We start from the raw sequence: 26,035 nt of genomic DNA on the forward strand, positions 1-26,035 counted from the left end.
CCGGTTTTATATAGAGCAGAAGAGTGACGTCATCACTTAACTCATCAGGTGCAGTGATTAGAGGCGGAGGGGGGGGTAATGTAATTATATAATCGATTAGTAATCAGTCATTGGTTATGATTAGTAATGAGTTGTAGATTAGTAATTCTTTAAATCAAAATGTAATGTGTATTATTTAATAATACGCTTCCAGGCCGCACTGAGCCGGTAGCTGTCAGAGCGATTAAAGTTATTCTTGTTCCTCTCAATTTCAATGGATTCTCTAATTAGTCTTTGCCAGTAATAATTAGTTTTACACACCACTGCAACATTGTCAAAATCAATTGAGTGTCCTTGTTGACAAGCATGTTCTGCCACTGCCGACAGTTGTGTTTGAGATAATTTAATATTTCTCTGATGTTCTTTTAGTCTTACGCTGATGTTACGTCCCGTCTGCCCAATGTAGCAGCTGCCACATGAACAATTAATCCATCGTAATCATCACAGCTATCCTCACCACACCACCACAGTTCATAATAGATGTTTAGGTTAGGCCATGTAATTATCTGATGCGTAATAAAGACCCTTCACCACCCGACACAGCAAAATTGTCAAGTACACAAGCTTTAATCGTGACAACTGTTAGTTTCCGCTCACACCGGTAAGAGCGATTCTTACATCCAAATCTAGCAGCATTCCATTTGAAATTACATTGAACATCATCAGAGGACCCAGGAAGTCACAATGAGTCCAGAAAGTCTAGACTTACTTTTGTAAATTGTACATTTGTGGCACCCCATTCAAACACAACTCTGAATGCTTATCATCAATTATACTGTTTAATCAAATATTCAAATTTTAATATTAATCAAGTCATAACAAAAATACTCCTGAAAATGTTTATGCAAAAACTTCAGCAATGCTCCCTTGAAATAATAATGGTGCAGCTCTTCTCGGTTATGCTGTATAGCTCTCCGATGTGGTTTCGGGTCGTACAGCATCGCGTGTTTTTTGGCATAACTTCCCACGTGCAGGAACTGAAGATGCTCTGAAACGTCGAACAACTTGAAAACACACAAGAGAGCTATTCGATCGTGTATGCACAACTCTACTTTTCAGTCGACATGGTTTGTTTAGAATAAAATGAGAGTGATGCAGGTCGTCGCTGGTGTCACTGTTTAAGGAATCCCGCACGCTCCAGCTCCAGCCTCGCCGGGATCAAGAAGGATTCTGGAGAGCGATTGAGCAGTGGAGCACGTGGCGGACCCAGGGGGAGCCCCGACACGAGCGACATCACCGCCTTGTTTTCTGCCACGCCAAAACCTTGAAATCGCAGGCGGAGATGGCAATGTCACATGAGACCCAGGTCAATCTTGCGGATAAGACACTGTCCCCCGGTTAAATAAAATAAGACTTGGAACATTTCGGCAAAATAAAGCATTTCCAGCGACTCATGGATTACTGAGGGTGAGACAAAAAGTCACGAGCCATACATCGGGACAGTAAACTTCAGCACAAGCTTGGGATTGTGCCAACATTTGCTTGGATAAAGTCTCAATACACAAGAGCTCCTCCATCCACCACACGTACATCACATTCTCATAAACAGCAATAGGCCCAACAGCACGGGCCTGAAATTACTCTGGGTCCAAACTGTTGCCAGAGCCTGTACTTTTATCTGGCCACTATTCACTCAATGCTTGACCTGGTAAAATACAAATAGTAGTAGTTTAGTCGTAGTCGGTGACGTGACTTGCGTTTAATGAGACGCAAGTATATGCGCGGCTCTTTCTGCCAATCCACTGCTGGATGATGGCCTCTCCATGCTGTGCTAGTCGTGAGGGTCATTTGGCCATACGTTACCACGCTGATAAGTGTCGGTTGTTAAAGGCGGTCTGAGTGCAGAATTACAGTACAAAGGACTTTGCTGTACTGCCCTCTGCTGCCCACGTCGTGGTCTAGCAAATAGCAAAGCAAGACGGACTCGGCGGGGCAATAGAATTTTACAATCTTGGGTCAGTGGTGGCAATGTTCGCCACACCGGCACTTCTCAATGTCATCAAACCACGTGATATATCGGCACTTAACAAAACGGTTCCTGTTCCTACTCCACGATGTCTCCGCAGAGGGGAGGCAGCAGAAACCATGGGCTGCTGCACGACAAACAGGTTCCATAGCGCGTCTCATGCTTCTACACTTACATTTCGACCACTGGTAATGACCAACAGTGGCAGGTATATGAAATGTCATTAGTCATGCAGAGTAACCTATTCCTAAGCACAAGTGCGGGCACCTGCAACTCTTAGAAGATGTCTGGCCATTTTATTGGTTCTTTCGGTAAAGTCCCGTAGAAGGGAAGTAATAAAATAATAAAAATAAAACATAATAAAATAAAATTCTCACGATGTTTCGGCCACAACACAAGTAGCCTTCCTCAGGTGAAGAAACAGAACCGTCAGAAAGACAGCGCTCCAATGAACACTGCTAAGCTTTACAGCGTATTTTAAGCTGGGTGGGAGGAGCAGAGCGCCTTGACAAAGGAGTTTACATATCAACAGAAGAATTTAGCATTGAAGTAGCTGTGTTAATGTGTTGAATTAGCAGGATGTTAAAGTCAGAAATTAGCATGTAACTGGGAGATTATCATGATGTTAGTGTGCGGATTTAGCATGTAACTGGTCACGGAATTAGCTATGTTAAAGTTTAGATATCAACAAAGGCATTTAGTATATTGATGCTAAATAACTGCAACTACCCAACTATCATACAATAAACCGATGTGAAAGAACTAAATATAAACTACATCAATATAATCAATGTACTCAATATATTCTCGACTAAGCTGAGCTACTAACAATAAGTCATTATACATTACACTTCTATGTCGCAAAAATTATTATATCCCTCCAACTAATCTTTTTTATTATGAACTGCCATAGACAGACCCCAACATTGAATTATACACTGCATTACTATACACTACCCTATACTTTAGATAATAATAATATTAGACTTGTAATATTACACTATGTATTATTTTATTTTACCAAACCTACTGTATACCACACTGCTGTATATTCACTATACAATTACAATACTATATATTACCAAATAAATTATATTAAACATTACACTGAAAGGTACTAAGAGATTAGCAGGATGTTAAGGTGAGAAATTAGCATGCAACTGGGAGATTAGCATGATGTTAATGTGAGAAATTAGCATGTAACTTGTCACGGAAGTGGCTATGTTAAAGTCAGAGTTTACATATCAACAGAGGCATTTATTATATTAACGCTAAAGACTGCAACTACCCAACTATCATACAATAAATCGATGTGAAAGAACTAAATATAAACTACATCAATATAATCAATGTACTCAATATACTCTCCAATAAGCTGAGCTATTAACATAAAGTAACTGGATATACACTACACTATATAATGAATACCATATAGTAAACTGATAAAAAACTAAAATATAAACTACATCAATATTATCAATAAACTCTATACTCTCCCATCAGCTGAACTACTAACAATAAGTCGTTATACATTACAATCCTATGTCGAAAAAAGTGGCGGTTTCTTTTTTCTCAACGTTAGCGCCACGGAAAGCGACGAGCGTTGTACAGACGGACGAGTCCATCTGTGCTCGGAACGGAGGAGGGGGGAGAGAGAGAAACAGCCACGATGCGCTGCTCTGTCCTGTGTTGCGTTACAACTATGCTATAAACTAGGCTACTATACATTACAATGTTATACCTTCCAATCTAAACTACATTGTATAATATCGTATACACAGCCCAATGTAAGCTCTAACATTATGCATTACATTGATATGCCTCCAACTAAACTTTTTTCTACATTACACGACTATACACCGTACTATACACTGCCAGAGACAAACCCCACTATTGAATTATACAATGCGTTACTATACACTACCCTATACTTTAGACTATAAAATATTAGAGTTGTAATATTACACTATGTATTATTCTACCAACCCTACTGTATACCACACTGCTGTATATTCACTATACAATTACGATACTATATATTGCCTCATGAATTATATTAAACATTACACTGTTATACAATTTATTATTATACAACATTCTATAAACCATACCATTGACCGTCGTGTGAAAGGTATTAAGAGGCAGTGCCAGCAAATGGACTGCGGTATGAAAGTCACCGTAAAATACAATCAATCAAGAACCGAAATGGATTATCATGTCTTTCCAATGATTACTAAGCCAGAATCCATCTTCTTAGTTGAAATTGTCTTTGTGTTTGTATATGTGGATGGCCTCATGAACGAATCTCTCATGGGAGCCAGATGGCTTGCAGAGAACCGCCGTCTTGGAGAGGTCAATGTCATGTGAGCCCACTGAATTATAACAGTGATCTGCCACGGCTGAGGTGTTCGTCCTACCGTGTTTCCAGTCTGCTTTATGTTCACGGATGCGGTCCGAGATATGTCGTTTGGTTTCTTTAATGTAACTGCTACCACAGAAGCAACTTAGTTTGTAGATGCCCGGGTACTGTATGTCTGGAACCACATCTTTTAAAGAAGGGACCAGATCATGGATTTTATGTACTGTTTCGATTTAACGCTTTCGTGACTGCAGGGATTCATTTTCTTGGTTCTTTCGGTAAAAGTCACGTAGAATGGAAATAAAATAATAAAAATAAAAGATAAGATTCTCACGATGTTTCGGCCACAACACAAGTAGCCCTCTTCAGGTGAATAAACAGGACTGCCAAGCAGGGACCGCGTGTTTTTAAGCTGTGTGGGCGGAATCATTACCTTAGAGCCGCAGCATCTCTTCAGAAAGGTGAGAGACTCGATTAGTTGAGCCTTCTTATCCCGGAGTTTGTTGAAGGATCTCAGGGTTATGTGGAATCCCTCCCCGTAGAGGCGGATAAATTTCGATTTAAAGCTTTCGTGACTGCAGGGATTCATCCTCTTGATGATGTACTGTGTTGAATCGGACCTGGATCTTGTGTTTATTCAGGATTTTGGAGATCTTTTTGTGACCCCCGCAATGTAGGATAAGGTGATGGTTTTGACTGGCTCCTCAAGACGATCCTTCTTCATGGTTGGAGTGATGGCTTTGCGGATGTGTAGTCGGAGTAACTATTAGCCATAAGAGCTTGGTGTACGTGCTTGAGTTCACTGGCTATGTGTTCCTGGTCGGAGATGCATTGGGCTCTATGGTATAGAGTCTTGATGAGGGAATTCTTCTGGGATGGATGGTGGTGGGAATCCGGTTTTAAGTAAGCATTCGTATGGGTAGCTTTCCTGTAGACAGAGTGGCTCATTGAACCATCAGGTCTCCTTTTAATGAGGACATCCAAAAAGGGTAGCTTGCCATCTTTTTTGACTTCCATGGTAAATCTGATGGCTGGGTGTGTGGAATTGATGTGGTCGAGGAATTGGTCTAGAGCAGGCTGGCCATGTGGCCAGATGACAAAAGTGTCATCCACGTACCTCTTCCATAAGGTCGGGCGTAGAGTGGCAGTCTGAGGAAGGCTACTTGTGTTGTGGCCGAAACGTCGTGAGAATTTTATTTTATTATGTTTTATTTTTACTATTTTATTATTTCCCTTCTACGGGACTTTACCGAAATAACCAAGAAGATGAATCCCTGCAGTCACCAAAGCTTTAAATCGAAAAAAAAAATGTCTGCCCATTGTGGAAGAGTAGGCTGAAAGACCCTCGATAGAGAGGCACTCGAGAGCTCCCTAGAGTGGAGGCCCTTCCAACAAGTGCCTTGGGCAAGACATTTCAAGGCTGCACCTGTACTTCTCTGCAGGATATCATTATCTTTCGTAAATGTTGTTCATCGTCTTAACAGTGATATAATAAAAAAAAAGACTGACCAAATGTGAAGAGTTTCTTCAGCAGCTCTTGTGCGGTAAACTGCAATGAACATTGGATGGAGAAAAAGAAAAGATGGTGAATAAGTATGCGAGCATTGTAGACTTATATGTTTGGAAAGTCACCAAAACACCTCATGGCTTAAATAAATTACACTTTTGAGTATCGAAGTGAAACCAACGAGTTATGCAAAATAAACACAGGGTATCCAATAAAGTTATTACGACAAAAAAACTGCCCATAATTGGCAGTGTGAACCAGGTCAATGAAGCCTCACACACGTGCACACTTGACGGATTGAAGGTGTGTTGAACGAATTCCATCTCTCTAAACCTCCACAGAAGAACGACTGAGGCCTGGTTCCACAATCGAGGTATCTGATAAGGACATCGTGTCCACCGTTTAACCCGACAAGTTTTAAAACCCAACGTGGAAGGAAAACATTGAGCAGCAATGTGACTCTGCTTTACCTGGTGCTTGCGAGCGTCTTCCAGTTTGCCGCTATCCAGAGCCTCGATGATCGAGTTGTTAAGTTTTCCCATGTAGTTGTAAGTACTGTCAAGAAGGAACAATTACAATTCAAAGTTGATACTGGCATTTGATACAATACTTTGCGATGCATTTGACATGAAAACATATCGAAGTTTTTCCATATTTAAAGTAAACTACAACACCCAAAACATGTTGGTCTTACTCGATTGTATTGTTTATTAACACACACATGCAGAAAAACCTTTTGAAGCCGGATTGGAGTAAGCTGAAGAATTTGAAGCAAGCAAGAAAAGCTTACCAAAAATATGTACAGTATGTGCGGTCCTCTAATATTATAGAAGACTGCAGAGCTTGGGCAATTGTTGATGCCAGCTCACTCTGCTTGTGGTTCTTCAGCGAGTGTGAGATGCAATTTGCATGAACGATGCTATTTCAAACTAAACATTCATATTAGAAGGCTACGAGCAAGTCAACATTTCAAAAAGCAGCATCAACAACAAATAGTCAAGTTTAAACTTCTTCTTCTTTGGTTCTTTCGGTAAAGTCACGTAGAATGAGAATAAAATAATAAATTGATAAAATAAAATAACAATAATATTCTCACGACGTTTCGGCCACAACACAAGCGGCCTTCATCAGGTGAAGGGAGCGAGACTGTCTGGTAGGACAGCGCTGGAGTGAGAGAGCCACGTTCAGATCACGGCTTTTAAGCTGTGTGAGAGGAACAAAGAGCCCTCAAATTTCCTCTCACACAGCTTAAAAGCCGTGATCTGAACGTGGCTCTCTCACTCCAGCGCTGTCCTACCAGACAGTCTCGCTCCCTTCACCTGATGAAGGCCGCTTGTGTTGTGGCCGAAACGTCGTGAGAATATTATTGTGTTATTTTATTTTATCAATTTATTATTTTATTCTCATTCTACGTGACTTTACCGAAAGAACCAAAGAAGATGAATCATTGCAGTCACGAAAGCTTTAAATCGAAATTTAAACTTCTTCTACAAGTCTTCCATGGAGATCGCTTGCAAATGCAAGTTCAAAGATACATGCTATGAAAACTGCTGCAGCTCCCGGATGTGGATTGCAAAACAAAATGAACAGACTTGAGAAAGAGATGGCACACACCTGCCAACCGCTCCGTGCGTTCCCAACACCAAAGCAGAAAGAAGTTGCTGGGGTTTAGGAACAAATAAGTAACATCACAAACTGGGTCTAAACATCTCAAGAGGAGCGAATTTCACAAGGGACATTTCTTAAACTTGCCTCCCGAAAGGCCTCTTCATCATCGAGAGTGCTCTTTCCAATAACATCTAGAAACTCAGCAGTGTTTAAGAAGACTGAATGCTGATGAAACCCAGAAAGTAGAAACCAGTATAGAATTATCTTGCTTAAGCAAATGTTGTTGGAAATTAATCTGGAAAGCAAATTAGCCAATGGACTAAACACATACCTTGAAATTCATGATTTGTTTAATGATTTCAGCAACATTGCCTTAAAACAAGCAATCTCTGGACCGGTTGCAACACGCAGTGTCTGATCAGGAGTCAGGTTTTAATAAACTAAAAATGGCAAACTTCCAAACTTACAGACAAGGACCTTCTCTATACGCTATGGGGATTAGTTCGATGTAAATATAATACATAACTCAAAATAATAATCAGCACCGTTGTGGAGAATAGAATTAACCATGTCTCCTTCACACATCTGTCTCCCCCATCATTCTATATTATTACACAACTCATCAGTCCCACGGGCTTCTGCGAGTTAAAAATTTGAGCAACATTTCTTAAACACAAGCAAACTCTGGACCAGCGTCAATGTATGTAGAAATTATTTCGCACCGTACGTAGCCAACTGTGCTAATCGAAAGTGATGAGACACGTACAGTGTCGCCTCTCATCTTGTTATCATCTTATCCACGACGCCGGTTATAATTCATTATTATCAGGCCCCATGGTGCAGTGCAGTCTTCAACTCTTTTTCACTATCTCTGGCCTCTGTAATTGTGCTGTGAAAAGGACCATTCCACCAAACGTTGCCTATTATGTTTCCATTTAAGGCCAAAGTGTTGCTGACGAACGTGTTAAGTCTTTTTGTAAATCGTGGATTACTTCCTGTGGTCCACGTTAATTTTCGGGTAAGAGAAATTACCTAGAAATGGTCATGAATGAGAGGATTTCGCTAGGCCAATGCCTCCTGCTATCCACATGCAAGACAACGTGCGAGAGACGCCTCCGAGTGGTAACTATTGTGCAATAGGGCTAAGAGGATCACATGCTACAGTGAGGGAAAAAAGTATTTGATCCCCTGCTGATTTTGTACGTTTGCCCACTGACAAAGAAATGATCAGTCTATAATGTTAATGGTAGGTTTATTTGAACAGTGAGAGACAGAATAACAAAAAAAATCCAGAAAAACGCATGTCAAAAATGTTATAAATTGATTTGCATTTTAATGAGGGAAATAAGTATTTGACCCCCTCTCAATGAGAAAGATTTCTGGCTCCCAGATGTCTTTTATACAGGTAACGAGCTGAGGTTAGGAGCACATTCTTAAAAAGAGTGCTCCTAATCTCAGCTTGTTACCTGTATAACAAAGGCACCTTTCCACAGAAGCAATCAATCAGATTCCAAACGCTCCACCATGGCCAAGACCAAAGAGCTATCCAAGGATGTCAGGGACAAGATTGTAGACCTACACAAGGCTGGAATGGGCTACAATACCATTGCCAAGCAGCTTGGTGAGAAGGTGACAACAGTTGGTGCGATTATTCGCAAATGGAAGAAACACAAAAGAACTGTCAATCTCCCTCGGCCTGCGGCTCCATGCAAGATCTCACCTCGTGGAGTTGCAATGATCATGAGAACGGTGAGGAATCAGCCCAGAACTACACGGGAGGATCTTGTCAATGATCTCAAGGCAGTTGGGACCATAGTCACCAAGAAAACAATTGGTAGCACACTACGCCGTGAAGGACTGAAATCCTGCAGCGCCCGCAAGGTCCCCCTGCTCAAAAAAGCACATATACATGCCCGTCTGAAGTTTTGCCAATGAACATCTGAATGATTCAGAGGACAACTGGGTGAAAGTGTTGTGGTCAGATGAGACCAAAATGGAGCTCTTTGGCATCAACTCAACGCGCCGTGTTTGGAAGAGGAGGAATGCTGCCGATGACCCCAAGAACACCATCCCCACCGTCAAACACGGAGGTGGAAACATTATGCTTTGGGGGTGTTTTTCTAAGGGGACAGGACAACTTCACCGCATCAAAGGGACGATGGATGGGGCCATGTACCGTCAAATCTTGGTTGAGAACCTTCTTCCCTCAGCCAGGGCATTGAAAATGGGTTGTGGATGGGTATTTCAGCATGACAATGACCCAAAACACACGCCAAGGCAACAAAGGAGTGGCTCAAGAAGAAGCACATTAAGGTCCTGGAGTGGCCTAGCCAGTCTCCAGACCTTAATCCCATAGAAAATCTGTGGAGGGAGCTGAAGGTTCGAGTTGCCAAACGTCAGCCTCGAAACCTTAATGACTTGGAGAAGATCTGCAAAGAGGAGTGGGACAAAATCCCTCCTGAGATGTGTATAAACCTGGTGGCCAACTACAAGAAACGTCTGACCTCTGTGATTGCCAACAATGGTTTTGCCAACAAGGGTTTTGCCACCAAGAACTAAGTCATGTTTTGCAGAGGGGTGAAATACTTATTTCCCTCATTAAAATGCAAATCAATTTATAACATTTTTGACATGCGTTTTTCTGAATTTTTTTGTTGTTATTCTGTCTCTCACTGTTCAAATAACCCTACCATTAACATTATAGACTGATCATTTCTTTGTCAGTGGGCAAACGTAGAAAATCAGCAAGGGATCAAATACTTTTTTCCCTCACTGTAAGTCCCTATCATGCCACTTGCTTCAGATCAGTTCCTTTCCGTGCTCATTCCGTCCCACTTACGTACGAATCGGGCCCTTGGCGTCTCTCGTGCTTTACATTACTTGTTAAGAGTATCGTCTATGTTACATTACAATGGAAGAGTATTTTTCATTCAACTGAACGTGCGATAGTCACTCACCTCGTCTTTAGCATAGTAGAACGACAATTCACGTCCATAGCGGCTGATGCAACAACCAAGTTCAAGCAAATCCAAGCTACAAAACTTCACTCCAGCAAAGGTTGGGATTTTCTCGCGAATTCCATCACATAACTCGTACATGGACACTGGGCACAACAAAACAGGTCCGTGGCGGAACAAACGTAGAGCCCAGCGTGAGGCAGTGTGATGAAGTATGGCTGACAAAGCGTGGGGAGGCATTCAACCAGCAGTGCATTGACAAAGGGATGCAAATAATTAACTTTTTTTTATAATTATGGCTAGACAAGGGAGGATCTGATAAGGAAAGTTTACTATGAGCTGTCCCTGATGCAATGGAGTGGATTTGTAATGAGTGTGACACATATTCACCCACTGGTACGTGACCAATTGCCACAAAACTGACTGCAACAGAACTTTGTAGGAGGTTGTTTTGAGTAAATGTAATAACCAATACACAAATGAACGCAACTTTACATTCTTAAACCACAAACTTTTGTTGCTGTCGGTTCGAATAGGTGCTCGTTGACAGCTCTTGCAACTACTAATCTATCAAATGGGAAGTTGTGTATGTGTGAATTTCAAAACTCCTGTCCATGCATTTGTGTGCATGCGCCATGAAATTGTTAAGTGCATTCAAAATTTAACATGCGAGTATTGTCAGGTGCAAGTGATTTGCATGTAAATTATATATTGTGTCTGCAAGTAAAGTGTTGTGTAACATGTCGAATTATATTGACTACATATCACAAATAGCACAGCATCATTGGTATTCAATGTTTAACGCTGCTTCTTCATAATGCAGCTTTGATGTTACGCATCGTCTTGAAAAATAGTCAATGAAATATACTTAGCAGCTGTAGAAAATACTTACCATTCACTCCGGTGAACTCTGGAATGTGGTAATAAAGGCAAGGAATGTTAGGCGCTGCAGCTGCTACCACCTGTATGAAATTTACAATTGCATCTGCAAAGAGATAAATATGAGTCAGACAATCCACACAAATAAAATATTGTGCAAGGCTACAACACCATGCAGCACAGACTATGACAGGTACAGACAAGACCAACGCATTTCTCAAAATAATAAAAGCTTTCAACAATGAATGCATAATGATGTAAACCATCTGTAATTATATTCACATAACAATTTAATGGTTTTAACTTAAAAGAAATGCATTGCATCAAACACTTCAGAGGAAGCGATGATGGGCTGAGTTCACCCAACAACACGAATGTGAACTCGCAGGAGATTTTTGCATTTTTACCATTTTTACTTTACCAGGTAAGGCCCACTGAGATTTTTTGCTCTTTCTCAGAAGCGACCTGGCCACAAACGATCGCTCAACGAATTGGCTTATCACATGCAAACTTATAGCAGCTAAATATTTTAATCTAGAACAAGCCACTCACTCCGCAGCAGAGCCACCTGGCCAGAAAACCAAAGTCTCAAGAGAAAACCCATGTCAGCGTGGGGAAACCACTCAAGAGTGTGCACAGATTAATTGACCAAATTTTCTGTGCTGACATCTTCTGGTCACCTTGGAATGCTGTAGGTTTGTAAGTTTCACACATCTAAATGTTCCACCAAACCTTGCTTCCAAAGCACGGTGAACTTTTATGCTCCCACGTCTACGGTGACCGCCTTCACCAACCCACACACTGACCAGCGCGGTGAAATATGTTCACATAAGCCCCATGACCTGCACGCCGTGGGGAGGCCATCATCCGGAAGTGCCAGGGCTGCACGTGTGCATGTGTTATGTGAAGTGGAAGTCACGTTACCAAGTGACAATGGCTTAAAGTAGTTTGGAGCCATCAAGGAGATGGCAGTGGCGCCAGCATCTTGAGCATGCTTCGCCTTGGAGAGAACAACAGCGGATGTTAACATAACACTTGCACCAAAGTAATTTCAGTTCAGTGTTACACATTTAAATGAATGAAATATTTTATTTTATAAAAACATAATTATTATAATGCTTATTCTCATTGCTGCAGTCCATTTAAAATGTGAATTATTTTAACACTTTCCACCTGACGTTGAAAGCATTAATGCATTAGCTCTGTCCATCTGCCTGCACCGTCTAGAACGATGGTTGCAATAAAACTCACGCGGGGATGATCCAATGTAAATCAGGTACCAATATAAGTTGTGTTACAATCTTACAGAAAATCCAGGGTATCCACTTGCACTGACGTCACAAACTTCGAGACAACATAGTCACACACCTCTCATGGTGACATAATCTTGTGGTTTTGACACAAGGTTTCAATCTCCTCTATTCTCACACAAGTCATGACAATTGTATTTTTGTTTCTAGATGTATTTTTGTTGACATACGTGACGACATTCTGGCAAGAATCTGCCACTCAAAGCGCCACTCCAGAATTGGAAGTGACATTTCTTCTCTTATGGAAGATGGCATGCACACCAGAAGCCACGTGATTATGATTTTCCTTCATGTTTTTGTTTTTTAATTCATTTTTTGACAAACTGATATGTCTCAGAACCTGCAGGTCATGTGCTGTTGATTGAAACCCAAGCCAGTTGGCATCTGTTCATCATACCTAACAGCCAGTGCAGAGATTATATAGATAAGCTGCAGGTGTAAATAAATCTTCATGTTACTCACCAGTTGCTGGGCTTCCGTAATTGCATTTGCTCCAACGTGTATAATGACATGAGTCAATCTGAAAATTTAAACAAGTAGATGTGGGGTTAACTTTGTAAAAATAAACGCGAAATAAAAACATGCATGGCGACAAAACATGTGTGATTAAACATTTGGCTATTGGGTATGAAAGGAATCTGAAGTGGCATTAAATCTCAGATTTGTGGACTACACGTACAGCATTTTTGTCAATTCACTGCTGGATGAGGGTCTCTCCACGCTGTGCGGGTTGGCGAAGGAGGGGAGCATCGATGTCAGCTAAGAGATGTATAGTATGAAACCTATGCCTTGGTTGAACTTTCCTGTGCTAAACCGCACACAGCACAGCCCCACTGCCTATGATAACCTGGTGTGGGTGGTTGTCACCCATCCAAGCACTATGCAGGCTCAATCCTGCTTCAGTTCCAATAATCCGACTGGACCAAGCCTCCCAAAATGCTCCCGATCTTAAAACCCCGGGTAAATGAGGGTGTTTATTTGGTGCGTTGTTTATTTTAATGTCAGTGGTGCTGTTCCATTTGTGTAAATTACTGTCGTCAGGACTAAACATTGTTTTATTTATGCCTCGGTTTGTGAGAGCTTGTATAATTGCATCGATTCCCACAAAGGCAAAAAGCCATTTCATGCTCCACGAAGGCGTAGTACAACGGTAATTGTGGAGGTGACGCGCTTTTGTAAAAGCTATCGACAGCCACATTAGAGGTCGTTTTCTGAAAGAAGATTAGTGAAACAGAGGTACGAATATATATGGTGAAAATATGAATAATCTCAGATTGGCTGATGACAATCATTTTGACAACCCATGGAGCCGAACTATAAAACACGATAGAGCAGCTTCAACGAGAAGACTGTTAATTGCGGCTCAAGATATATATGAGCAAAATAACAGTCATGTACAAGTTCATTAAACAACTGGAGATATCTGTCAGTGGGACACAACTGAAAAACACATCGGAGTATGTATGCCTCGGGCAGAACAAGATGAAATTGTAAAATAAATAGGCAAACGACAGCAGAGTGGAGTGCTTTTGGGAAAACCGAACTTGAAAAGCAACATACCAGAGCCAAAAGGAAAAAGCTTCAATCAGTGTTTATCACCTGCTCTGCTAAGGCAGAGGGATCAAAGACAAAGATCCCCCGTGTAGCCTTAACAGACTGTTAGGGTGAGTGCTGTTAGCGAGCACCTCTAAAGGCCGATACAGCACATGAGGGGGTGGGTGGCCAACACCACGCCCGGCCGCCTTTGTCTCCCTAGTGGCGATGTTTACACACTGCACCAAGTACTAATTTGAGGCTGAATCGACCTAGGGGAGGCCCAGGACCCGGTTTAAATAATCGTCACTGGTGTTGGCCGTGAGCGGGCATCTAACTCGGGCCCCCGGGTTTGTAGCACAGCATGCTACGAATCACACACATGGACAATGGAACGGAACGCAACACAAAATCTGAGAAGCGCAAAGAGAGAGAAGCATGGAGAAGTGCATGCACGGAATTATACTAAGAGATAAGAATAGATGGATTAAATAACTTGGACAATTTTAAAACATTGCTTTTATAGTCAATTCAAAAGCGAGCTTGGGCAAGACATGTCGCTAGAAGAGAGATGATGGCCGGTAGTCCAGACTAATGACAGTGGCAGTCAAAGGAGGCAACACGCCTGAGACTGTCCACCGGGGAGATGGAACAATGCAATAAACTCATGTGCAGGTGCTAAAGAGGCTGAATATCCGAAGACTGTGCGCGACTGCAATCGATTGGGAAGGCCTTCATACAGATGGACAACGGCGATCTGGCTACAGTGGTGATGGATATATCAGCGGAACCCTGATGAATTAGGGGGGGATTGCCTAAATAGGCGGCTTAGCTCTTTTTGCCGAGGCAGCAGAAAGTAGTTATACAGGGTGTTTTAAAAAGATGGACCCAATTTCAAAGCAGTATATTTCATGATGGCAACGTGTTACAATTACACAAAAAATTACGAACGGTTTAATGAGTTATCAAGTTTTACTAACCATTTTATAAATTATCTATGTGCCCTCCACCTGCAATGTTGCGATGTGTAATCCGAATTGAGTAATATTTTTCTCGTGAATTTTGCACCATTGATATGCGTGGCAAATATCAGTTACATTGCACGTTTGTATGTGACCGCAAGACCTGAGTAAATTCACGAACAAACTGTGACGAGGAAATATCGGAGGAACATTGAGCACAATGTATAGCCAAGCCACAGTGCAAATGTCAAGTGTTTTTTAGTGTCATTGAAGCTCTTCACATTCATGACTCACTTGTTCTTTCCTTGTTTAATCCATTCTTCAGTCAACAGCTTCCTCTCAGCCACAGTCAGCGAGGGCCCTTCCCCCGTGGTCCCATTCACTACCAATAAACATTTTCTATCAGTTAACAAGGCAATGATTCAAAATACAATTCAGAATTATGGTGGGTTCACATTTGGTATATATCCACATTCCGTTAGATTACAGCTGGGAACACTTAAATCAATTCCAATAGAAAAGGAACACACGTGCAATAATAAGCACAGCCAAGCTTGGTTTCTTGATGTAATAATGTAGATACATTGTCAATCCACTGGTGGATGAAGACCATGCTGGTCAATGTAAGTAGCCAACTGTGCTCATTGAAGGTGTGGGGGAATGACAACAAACTAAACACAAAAGCAAGTCTAAAGAAATTAGTTTTCAATCTAGATTTATAAGTGCATAGCTCCAGTGACATCCTGATATCGGAAGGAAGAGCGTTCTAGACAGCCACTGAAGCACATCTGAAAGCACGCGATACAGTGATTTTTTCTTGTTTGAGGCTGAGCCAAAAGCTGCTGCGAGGATGACCGGAGTTCACGTGATGGTAGTTTATGTTCCTTGACAAGATCAGCGAGGTACTGTGGTTCATTTGTGGCAAGCACTTTGTGTGTAGTGAGTTCGACCTTATAATGTATTTGTTGGCAACCGGAAGCCAATGCAGCTCGGCGAGCACTGGACGGACATGGTCGGATCTTCCAGTACCCGTCACGATATGTGCCAGAGAATTTTGTACACGCTGCAGCTTGGTAATGTTTTTGCCAGACATGCTATCGAATAGTGAGTTGCAATAATCGAGCCTTGTCGATACTATGCTATATGCCACTGTGTTGGCTACGTCGCGACTCAAAAGTGGTCGAAGGTGCCATAGAGCCCTGACATGAACATTGCCAATCGGTCAACGTGGGATGATGAAAACATGGTGCATAGACATGGCAGCATAAAGGTACACAAACATATTTATATTGCTGCATTGTGCCCTTCCCTGTCGACCACGTTGGGCCACAAGCCCTCGGACAACTTGATTGTACATAGAGGCACCCAGCCACACACTATCCAGGTTCAATTCTCATCAAATTCGTAAAAAATACTCTAAGCGCCCTAAACGGAAAAGTATATAATAGGCAATGTTTTCGGGCAATGGCTCGTCTTCCGAGCAAATAAGAGTCCAGAAAAATCTCTATTCCAGTGCTCTGGCCTCTCTAAATGTGCTATGAAGGGCCATTGTCCAAAATGTAACCTATGAAATACTTTTTATTTTAAGGCGGTGTTATTCACAAATGCGTCGCGTTATTTTTTATAATTTGCCCTTGTGCACCATAGCCAACGCAGCAGCATCGATACATAGGTTGTTTAATGGTGAAGGTTCGATTCTGCTTACTTCCCAGACCTGACGAGGGCAGGTACATTCTGGTTGATTTAGTCATAGGTTCCTGGGACACAACTCGTTGAGAACAATGATCTTGACTTCATCAAATAGGCTTCTCTACAAGTTGCCTTAGAGAGATTTCCTGAATAACATGTATTTGTACCTACTTGCACAGGCTGTTTGATAAATTACTGAAATTATATTTAACATTTGAACATTCACAGGAGGTCTATGTTTTTGTTCCATTTCATAGTAGGTACTGTCCCAGTTGAAAGGTTATTATTTAGACACACTGGCAAAGCTGATTTTCATTATTAGCACAGTCATCAAAAAGCACTAACCAGCTCTCGTTTTCTTATTCAGATAATTGTTTTGATCCCAGACCCCCCTTCAGTTACAACCCTAGGTAAACATACTGTGGTGTTTCCAGTGGTCCTCAACAAGTAACGAGCAGCTAGCAAATGAAACCCACTTGTAAATATAAACATATTTTTTATTCACCAGGTTAAACCACAAACTGTATAACCTGCCCATGGAGAACTAAGAGTTAACTGCGTCTGGCTTGTTGTATGCACTTGGCAGGTTCTCATCGTAATGGACAAATTTGACCCAATAAACATACAATAAGTAAATTGGTTTAAAGCTTTCGTGACTGCAGTGATTCATATTCTTGGTTCTTTCGGTAAAGTCACATTGAAGGGCAACAATAAAATAATAAAATATATATAAAACAATAAAATTCTCACGACGTTTCGACTGCAACACAATCAGTCATCATCAGGTGTGAAAACCAACAGCAAGAACATTTGAAAGAAGTGGCGGTTTCTATTGATTTATTTTTTAACGTTAGCACCACGGATAGCGATTTGACCGTTTTTGTTTCAGATGGACGAGTCCATCTATGTTCGGAAAAGAGGAGGGGGGAGACGAAAAATTAATGTATGCTGTCTGAAAGCCACCGTAAGCGTGAACAATCAATTGAGACCCAAAATGGTTTATCAAATCCTTCCAATGATTGCTAAGCCAGAATCCATCTTCTTGGTTGAAATTGTCTGTTTGTATATGTGGATAGCCTCATGAACGAATCTCTCATGGTAGCCAGATGGCTTGCAAAGAACCTCTGTCTTGGAGAAGTCAATGTCATGTGAGCCTACTGAATTATAACGGTGATCTGCCACGGCCGAGGTGTTGGTCCTACCGTGTTTAAGGTCTGCTTTGTGTTCACGAATGTGGTCCGAGACATGTCTTTGGTTTCTCCAATGTAACTACTACCACAGAGGCAACTTAGTTTGTAGACACCAGGGTACTGTATGTCCGGAATCACATCTTTTACAGACCGAACCAGATCACGGATTTTATGTAATGTGTTGAAACGGACCTGGATCTTGTGTTTATTCAAGATTTTGGAGATCTTTTTGCGATCCCCACAATGTAGGGTAAAGTGATGGTTTTGAAAGGCTCCTCAAGAGGGTCCTTCTTCATGGTTTGAGTGATAGCTTTGCGGATTGTATAGTCGGAGTAACCATTAGCCTTAAGAGCTTGGTGTACGTGCTTGAGTTCACTGCCTATGTGTTCCTGGTCGGATATGCATTGGGCTCTATGGTGCAGAGTCTTGATGAGAGAATTCGTCTGTGATGGATGGTGGTGGAAATCCTGTTTCAGATAAACATCCGTATGGGTAGCTTTCCTGTAGACAGAGTGGCTCATTGAACCATCAGGTCTTATTTTTATTAGGACATCCAAAAAAGGTAGCTTGCCATCTTTTTCGACTTCCATGGTAAATCTGATGGCTGGGTGTATGGAATTGATGTGGTCGAAGAATTGGTCTAGAGCAGGCCGGCCATGTGGCCAGATGACAAAAGTGTCATCCACGTACCTCTTCCATAAGATTGGGCGCAGAGTGGCAGTCTGGATGGCGTCAGTCTCAAATTTCTCCATGAAAATGTTGGCTATAACCGGAGATAGGGGGGAGCCCATTGGGGTGCCCTCAGTTTGTAGAAAGTTCCATTCCAAGTGAAGTATGTATTGGTTAAGCAATGTCTCACCAGGGGGGGTACCTCAGTGTTTAGTCCTTGATGAACCAAGTCTTCAATGATTGTGATTGTGTTAGGTACAGGAACTTTGGTGAATAAGGAACTACATCAAAACTGACAAGCAGGTCGTCTGGGGACAGGGAAATACCTGTGATTGTCGATACCAGGTGAGTAGAACTTTGTACCACAGAGGTGGTTTTTCCAGTGAAAGGCCGCAGGATTTCAGACAGAAAACGAGCCAGTTTGTAGGTGGGGGAGTTGATAGTAGAGACGATGGGACGAAGGGGTGTATATACTTTATGTATTTTTGGTAAGCCGCATAATCTTGGTGGCCTGGCAGCAGAAGGTTTCAACGAAAACTGTTTAGTTTGATCAATTAATGCTCTTGAATCAGAAATTATTTTGTTGGTTTGTGTGACGAGGCTGTTGGTGGAATCTCTTTTTAATTTTGTATAGCTGCCATCATCGAGTAATTCTTTAATTTTGTTGTTATATTCTATTTTATCCATGATGACAGTAGCATTGTCCTTGTCAGCCGAGAGGATTACAATATCATCCCTCTTTTTTTAATTTATATAATTCAAAACGCTCATCTTTGCTGAGGTTGCTAGCTGGCATCTTAGCGTTTTTGAGGGTTGCAGCGATTTCAGATCTTGCTACGTCTGCAGCGATGTGACCCAGGCCCCTGAGAGCAACGTCTACTTGGGCAATTATATCATTAACTGGTATGTGTTTAGGTGTGACTGCAAAGTTTAGACCTTTAGCTAAAACGGATTTCAGACCATCGGAAATAGAACTGTTACTGCGATTAATCACGACTTTGTTAACGTCTAGTTTTTTGGTGTGTGGGTCCGGTCTTTTGTTGGAGAGGTTAAATTTGGAAATCAGGTTCTCCTTACATTTGGTCTACATCATAGCAGCTGAACAGGCAGTCATATTGTCTACATGTTCCCAATCCGATGTGGACATTGTTGCCGTCAATGATAAGTGTGATTTATAGAGTGTCTTGTCTAACTGATCTAGTTCGGTGCGCGTAAGTTTGATTTCAAGGAAAAATTTGAGACTGACGCCATCCAGACTTCCACTCTACGCCCGACCTTATGGAAGAGGTACGTGGATGACACTTTTGTCATCTGGCCACATGGCCGGCCTGCTCTAGACCAATTCCTCGACCACATCAATTCTATACACCCAGCCATCAGATTTACCATTGAAGTCGAAAAAGATGGCAAGCTACCCTTTTTGGATGTCCTAATTAAAAGGAGACCTGATGGTTTAATGAGCCACTCTGTCTACAGGAAAGCTACCCATACGGATGCTTACTTAAAACCGGATTCCCACCACCATCCATCCCAGAAGAATTCCCTCAAGACTCTATACCATAGAGCCCAATGCATCTCTGACCAGGAACACATTGCCAGTGAACTCAAGCACATAAACCAAGCTCTCAAGGCAAATGGTTACTCCGACTACACAATCCGCAAAGCCATCACTCCAACCATGAAGAAGGATCCTCTTGAGGAGCCATTCAAAACCATCACCTTACCCTAAATTGCGGGGGTCACAAAAAATATCTCCAAAATCCTGAATAAACATAAGATCCAGGTCCGATTCAACACAGTACATAAAATCCGTGATTTGGTTCCGTCGGTAAAAGATGTAGTTCCAGACATACAGTACCCGGGCGTCTACAAACCAAGTTGCCTCTGTGGTAGCAGCTACATTGGAGAAACCAAACGACATATCTCGGACCGCATCCGTGAACATAAAGCAGACTTGAAACACGGTAGGACGAACACCTCAGCCGTGGCAGATCACTGTTATAATTCAGTGGGCTCACAGGACATTGACTTCTCCAAGATAGAGGTTTTCTGCAAGCCATCCGGCTACCATGCGAGATTAGTTCATGAGGCCATCCACATGTACAAACACAGAGACAATTTAAACCGAGAAGCTGGATTCCGGCTTGGTAACCATTGGAAAGACGTTATAAACCATTTTGGTTGATTGATTGTATTTTACGGTGACTTTCATACCGCAGTCCATTCGCTGGCACTGCCTTTTAGTACCTTTTACACGACGGTCAATGGTATGGTTTATAGAATGTTGTATAATAATAAATAGTATAACAGTGTAATGTTTAACATAATTCATAAGGCAATATATAGTATTGTAATTGTATAGTGAATATACAGCAGTGTGGTATACAGTAGGGTTGGTAGAACAATACAGTGTAATATTACAAGTCTAATCTTTTATAGTCTAAAGTATAGGGTAGTGTATAGTAACGCATTGTATAATTCAAGGGTGGGGTTTGTCTATGGCAGTGTATATTACGGTGTATAGTCGTGTAATTTAGAAAAAAGTTCAGTTGGAGGCATATCAATATAATGCATAATGTTAGAGCTTACATTGGGCTGTGTATTCGATATTATACAATGTAGTTTAGATTGGAAGGTATTATAATATTGTAATGTATAGTAGTCTAGTTTATAGCATAGTTGTAACGCAACACAGGACAGAGCAGCGCATCGTGGCTGTTTCTCTCTCTCCCCCCTCCTCCGTTCCGAGCACAGATGGACTCGTCCGTCTGAACAAAGCTCGTCGCTTTCCGTGGCGCTAACGTTGAAAAGAAAAAAGAAACCGCCACTTTTTCCGACATAGTTACATGCTAATCCCTCACACTAACATTATGCTAATCTCCCAGTTACATGCTAATTTCTGACTTTAACATCCTGCTAATCCAACACATTAACACAGCTACTTCAATGCTAAATTCTTCTGTTGAAATGTAAACTCCTTCGTCAAAGAGCTCTGCTCCTCCCACCCAGCTTAAAAGATGCTGCCAAGCTTGGCAGTGTTCACTGAAGCGCCGTCTTCCCGACAGTTCTGTTTCTTCACCTGAGGAAGGCTACTTGTGTTGTGGCCGAAACGTCGTGAGAATTTTATTTTATTATGTTTTATTTGTATTATTTTATTTCCATTCTACGTGACTTTACCGAAAGAACCAAGAAGATGAATCCCTGCAGTCACAAAAGCTTTAAATCGAAATACAACACCTTCACCAATCCCACATCGACCAGTGTGGTGAAGTATGGTGCAATGACCCCCACAATCTGCAGTGTGGGGAGGCCCTCATGCAGCAGCGGATTGCCAAAAACACCATAAATATATTCCCATACAATTGGCAAACATGGGAATGCTCTGTTTTGAAAACATTAATTAGCAAAAACTTCATTTAACCACTTGGAAATATTGTTCGGGATGCAATGACTTTCTGTTAATTTTGTAATTATCGTAACTTCAATGTTAGAGGAGTTAACTCACAAAATATGCTTTTCACGCCTTGTTCATGCACCAGATAGTCCACGTATCCTGCAATCACGGGCAGGTTCACTTCCCTGTGGGAGATAAAGAGGCACGCTCAACCCGAGACTCATTATCTGCGCAGCTTCGTTTCTCGTTTGTTTTTTCTTCCGAATTACACCTGAGTCCTCTATTTACAGAGAACGCTCATTCCGTTCAGGATCAACCGTTATCAATTGAGCCAAATTTTTCGAGAATGACCGACACATCTCATCCTCCAGGGCCTAGATCAGGGTATTATTAAAGTATATTTTCTGATGGGCAAAAAACAATTAATAGCACATGGTGGTGGATCATGTAATGTGGATATATATTTTTTATATTAATATCACTGATTTTATACGGTTTTTGCTGTTTATTTAAAAATCCTATTTTATTTTAAGTGGTTTTGTTTCTGCTGTAGTGTGTGGCCCACGGAAAATCATGGCGTTGTCACTGGAAAGTTAATGATAGGGCCCAAAAAGTTGTAAAATAATATATTCACAAAAACTGAAACTGTAGATGGATTACCAGGTAACTTCGGGGGGACGGGGGCCCTGGATTTTAATAAACGATGGATAATCACATAATTATTTTAAATAGATTATTTTTGCACATTCTAGCATAACATATTTTTAGGTGCTGTGTATGGTTTTTTTCGTGTTTTAAATTTGTTTACTGTATGAAATTGGCATACATAAGCGTACAAATAGAAAAAAAAGTTTCCTTCTCTAAAAAGTTCCTGTATTACTGTACCATAGTGACCACTCCCATCTTGAAGACTGCACGGGTTGATGTACGTACTATAGTCTTGTTACAACAAGTTTGACGATCGCTAGACTGATGCGAGCGCCGAATACCACGCACTTTTCACCGGATCGCACTGTATATTGTTTTTACAACTTTAGTTATTAGTCTTGAAAAATGTATATAGTGTAGTATTTTCATTGTTTAAGTTGTTGTATGTAGTGTATAATTTACTCTATTATTTGCCACTGAAATAAAGGCTAACTGCTTTTTTGTCACGCACATGGTGCCGATCGCTAGACTGGTATAGCCTTTAGAACGGTTTTGCCAGATTGGCCCGGGACCGCCGAATCATGTTGGAAGCCGGATAATCGATTATCAACTGTGATACAATTTTCCCCGTAGTTGTATTATCAGCGTCATGCAATTCGACAAAGAATTCATTATAAAATATCACAGTGAGACCCTCCATGTTCGAGAGAACGGCCAAAGAAAGTGGATATCATAGGGCTACCTCTGAGATCCCTTATGTCCTGTTCCACAGTAGGGGGGCAGCACTATCCCAGCCGTCCCGTAACAGAGAATAATGTTCGTCGTCACATCACAGGCAAATGAAGAGTTTTAGTTCTAAAATTAAGCGTGGAACAAAATGTAATGTGATGATGCTTGTGTTGGTGACTGGGCTGGGACCATCAATACACCTGAGAACCTGGTTTCATAACAGGAGATTAGATGTAATTAAGCATTAATAACATGGTAAATCGATTTATGTTGTGTCAGTGTATGATGAGGACCGTGTCTAGCATAGTGTGCATCTGCCAGTCATCCTAGCCAGTCAACTCATGGCACCTGGGTCTGTCCTGTGACCTGCCAGCGGGCGTTCCACACTTCACGTGGCCTTAACGTGCACTTAGCCTGGCACAATCACAGTGATGACGTCACCGCCACTTAGTGGCGAATGGCGGTTGTTGTTGCAGTTGGCGTATGTGTGATACTTCGTCTATAACAATGGACCACGTGGATGAACACAATTGCTTGTGTGAACATGTGAATGCACTGCACCGTATGCAGTGTGGACGGGACCATACCCCTGCTCTGTCAAAGGAGTGAACGGAGCCGCGATCAATCCCTTCAAATTCAGTGGTTCCATCGTAGCCTGAAAAACACCAACGAGCACAAACAGCATCCCTTGCGTTGAACTCCCGAGACGGCCACACGGGGTTATAACGAGGATGCGCTCTCCTATACATTAACAGTTCCCATTGTCAAATGAAAAAGCCACGTGTAAGCTAAACAGTATCAATTATTGACAACTCTCGCAGACTTCCACACTCTCCTTACTCACTACCCTCACTCACCCACTCGCTTACCCTCTCACTACACTCGCTCTCAAACCCTCTCTCATACTGACCACCCTCACTCACACACTTCACTATTAACTCCTCGCTACCCTTACTCATTTCACTATCCTCACCACTCACTAATCCTATCAGCACTTCCTCACCAAGTCTCTCGCCCTCTCCGCCCTCAAATACAAAGATCCCCTTTATAACCTTAACAGGCTGTAGGAGCAAGTGGTGTTAGCGAGCACCTCTTAAGGCTGGAACAACACATATGCGAAGTAGGTGGCCAGCACCACGCCCGGCCACATTTGTCTTCCTAGTGGCGATGTTTAAACACCGCACCAGATACTGATTTGAGGCCGAGTCGACCTAGGGGTGGCCCAGGACCGGTTCAGACAATTCTGACGAGTGTTACACTCACCCACTCTCACCCTATCACTCACACTCTCACCCATTCACCCACTCACCGCCCCCTTTCCACCCACACTCACTCACTCTCCCTCACTACCCCCCTCTTCACCCTCTATCATGCATACTCACCACCCTCCTGTCTCAACCACACTCTTTCCCTCAACCTATCCACCCTCCCTCACCCACACTCACTATCCCTCACCCCCCTCTCACCCACACCCACTCTCCCTCACCCCCTCCCTCACCCACACTCACCACCCTCCCTCACCCACACTCACTCTCCCTCACCCACACTCCCTCACCACCCTCCCTCACCCACACTCACTCTCCCTCACCACTCAACCACACTCAATCTCCGTCTCCCTCACCCTCACCCACTCTCCCTCACACTCACTCACTCTCCCTCACCACCCTTCCTCACCCACACTCACTCTCCCTCACCCACCTCCCTCACCCTCACACACACTCACCACTCACCCTCACACACTCACCCTCACCATCCTCTCGCCCTCACTCACTCACCACTCACCCTCACACACTCTCCGTCACACTCACTCACCCTCACCCACTCTCCGTCACACTCACTCACCACTCACCCTCATACACTCACCCTCACCATCCCCTCGCCCTCACACTCACCCTCACACTCACTCACCCTCACCCACTCTCCCTCACGCTCACTCACCCACTCTCCCTCACACTCACTCACCACTCACCCTCACCCACTCTCCCTCACTCACCACTTACCCTCACCCACTCTCCCTCACACTAAGCACTCACCCTCGCACACTCTCCTTCACAGTCACTCACCACTCACCCTCACACACTCACCCTCACCATCCTCTCTCCCTCACACTCACTCACCACTCACCCTCACACACTCTCCCTCACGCTCACTCACCACTCACCCTCACACACTCACCCTCACTCACTACTCACCCTCACACACTCACCCTCACCACTCACCCTCACACACTCACCCTCACACTCACTCACCACTCACCCTCACACACTCACCACTCTCCCTCACACTCACTCACTACTCACCCTCACCATCCACTCACCTCACACACACTCACCCTCACACACTCACCCTCACACACTCACCACTCACCCTCACACACTCACCCTCACACACTCACCCTCACACTCACCCTCACACTCGCCCTCACCGCGCGCTCCTCACCCGAGTTGCTGGAGTCCTGAGGACGGCCGCGGTCACGTGACTCATCAGCTTCCCGAGCGCGTGATCACGGTCACGTGCCGCCCGGCCGCGTTCGACCCCTCCCCTCGCTGTAACGCCACCCACACCTGGCAGGCTCCGTTGAAGGTCTCTCAATGTT

The 26,035-nt window shown here is 42.7% G+C and overlaps 1 protein-coding gene across 3 annotated transcripts; it reads right to left on the minus strand.

Annotated features, from left to right (window-relative positions):
• Window positions 1–587: 587 nt before the first annotated feature.
• On the minus strand, window positions 588–26,035 carry NPL (N-acetylneuraminate pyruvate lyase). Of its 3 annotated transcripts, none has more exons than XM_032959679.2 (12): window positions 25,879–26,035; window positions 24,027–24,094; window positions 22,174–22,247; window positions 15,415–15,502; window positions 13,088–13,145; window positions 12,240–12,315; window positions 11,329–11,421; window positions 10,437–10,582; window positions 7,486–7,532; window positions 6,342–6,426; window positions 5,874–5,913; window positions 588–1,302 (listed from the first exon to the last, which is right to left on the minus strand). In XM_032959679.2, exons 1-12 carry the CDS (start codon window positions 25,921–25,923, stop codon window positions 1,151–1,153), a joined length of 972 nt encoding a protein of 323 aa, XP_032815570.1. In that variant the 5' UTR covers window positions 25,924–26,035; the 3' UTR covers window positions 588–1,150. The 3 variants fall into 3 exon arrangements, with proteins under 3 accessions (XP_032815570.1, XP_032815572.1, XP_032815571.1); XM_032959681.2 differs by having other exon boundaries at window positions 25,865–26,019; XM_032959680.2 differs by having other exon boundaries at window positions 25,847–25,997.

Source organism: Petromyzon marinus, chromosome 23, assembly GCF_048934315.1.
Source record: "Petromyzon marinus isolate PM22_M1 ecotype Great Lakes invasive population chromosome 23, UKy_Petmar_22M1.pri1.0, whole genome shotgun sequence".
Lineage (NCBI taxonomy): Eukaryota > Metazoa > Chordata > Hyperoartia > Petromyzontiformes > Petromyzontidae > Petromyzon > Petromyzon marinus.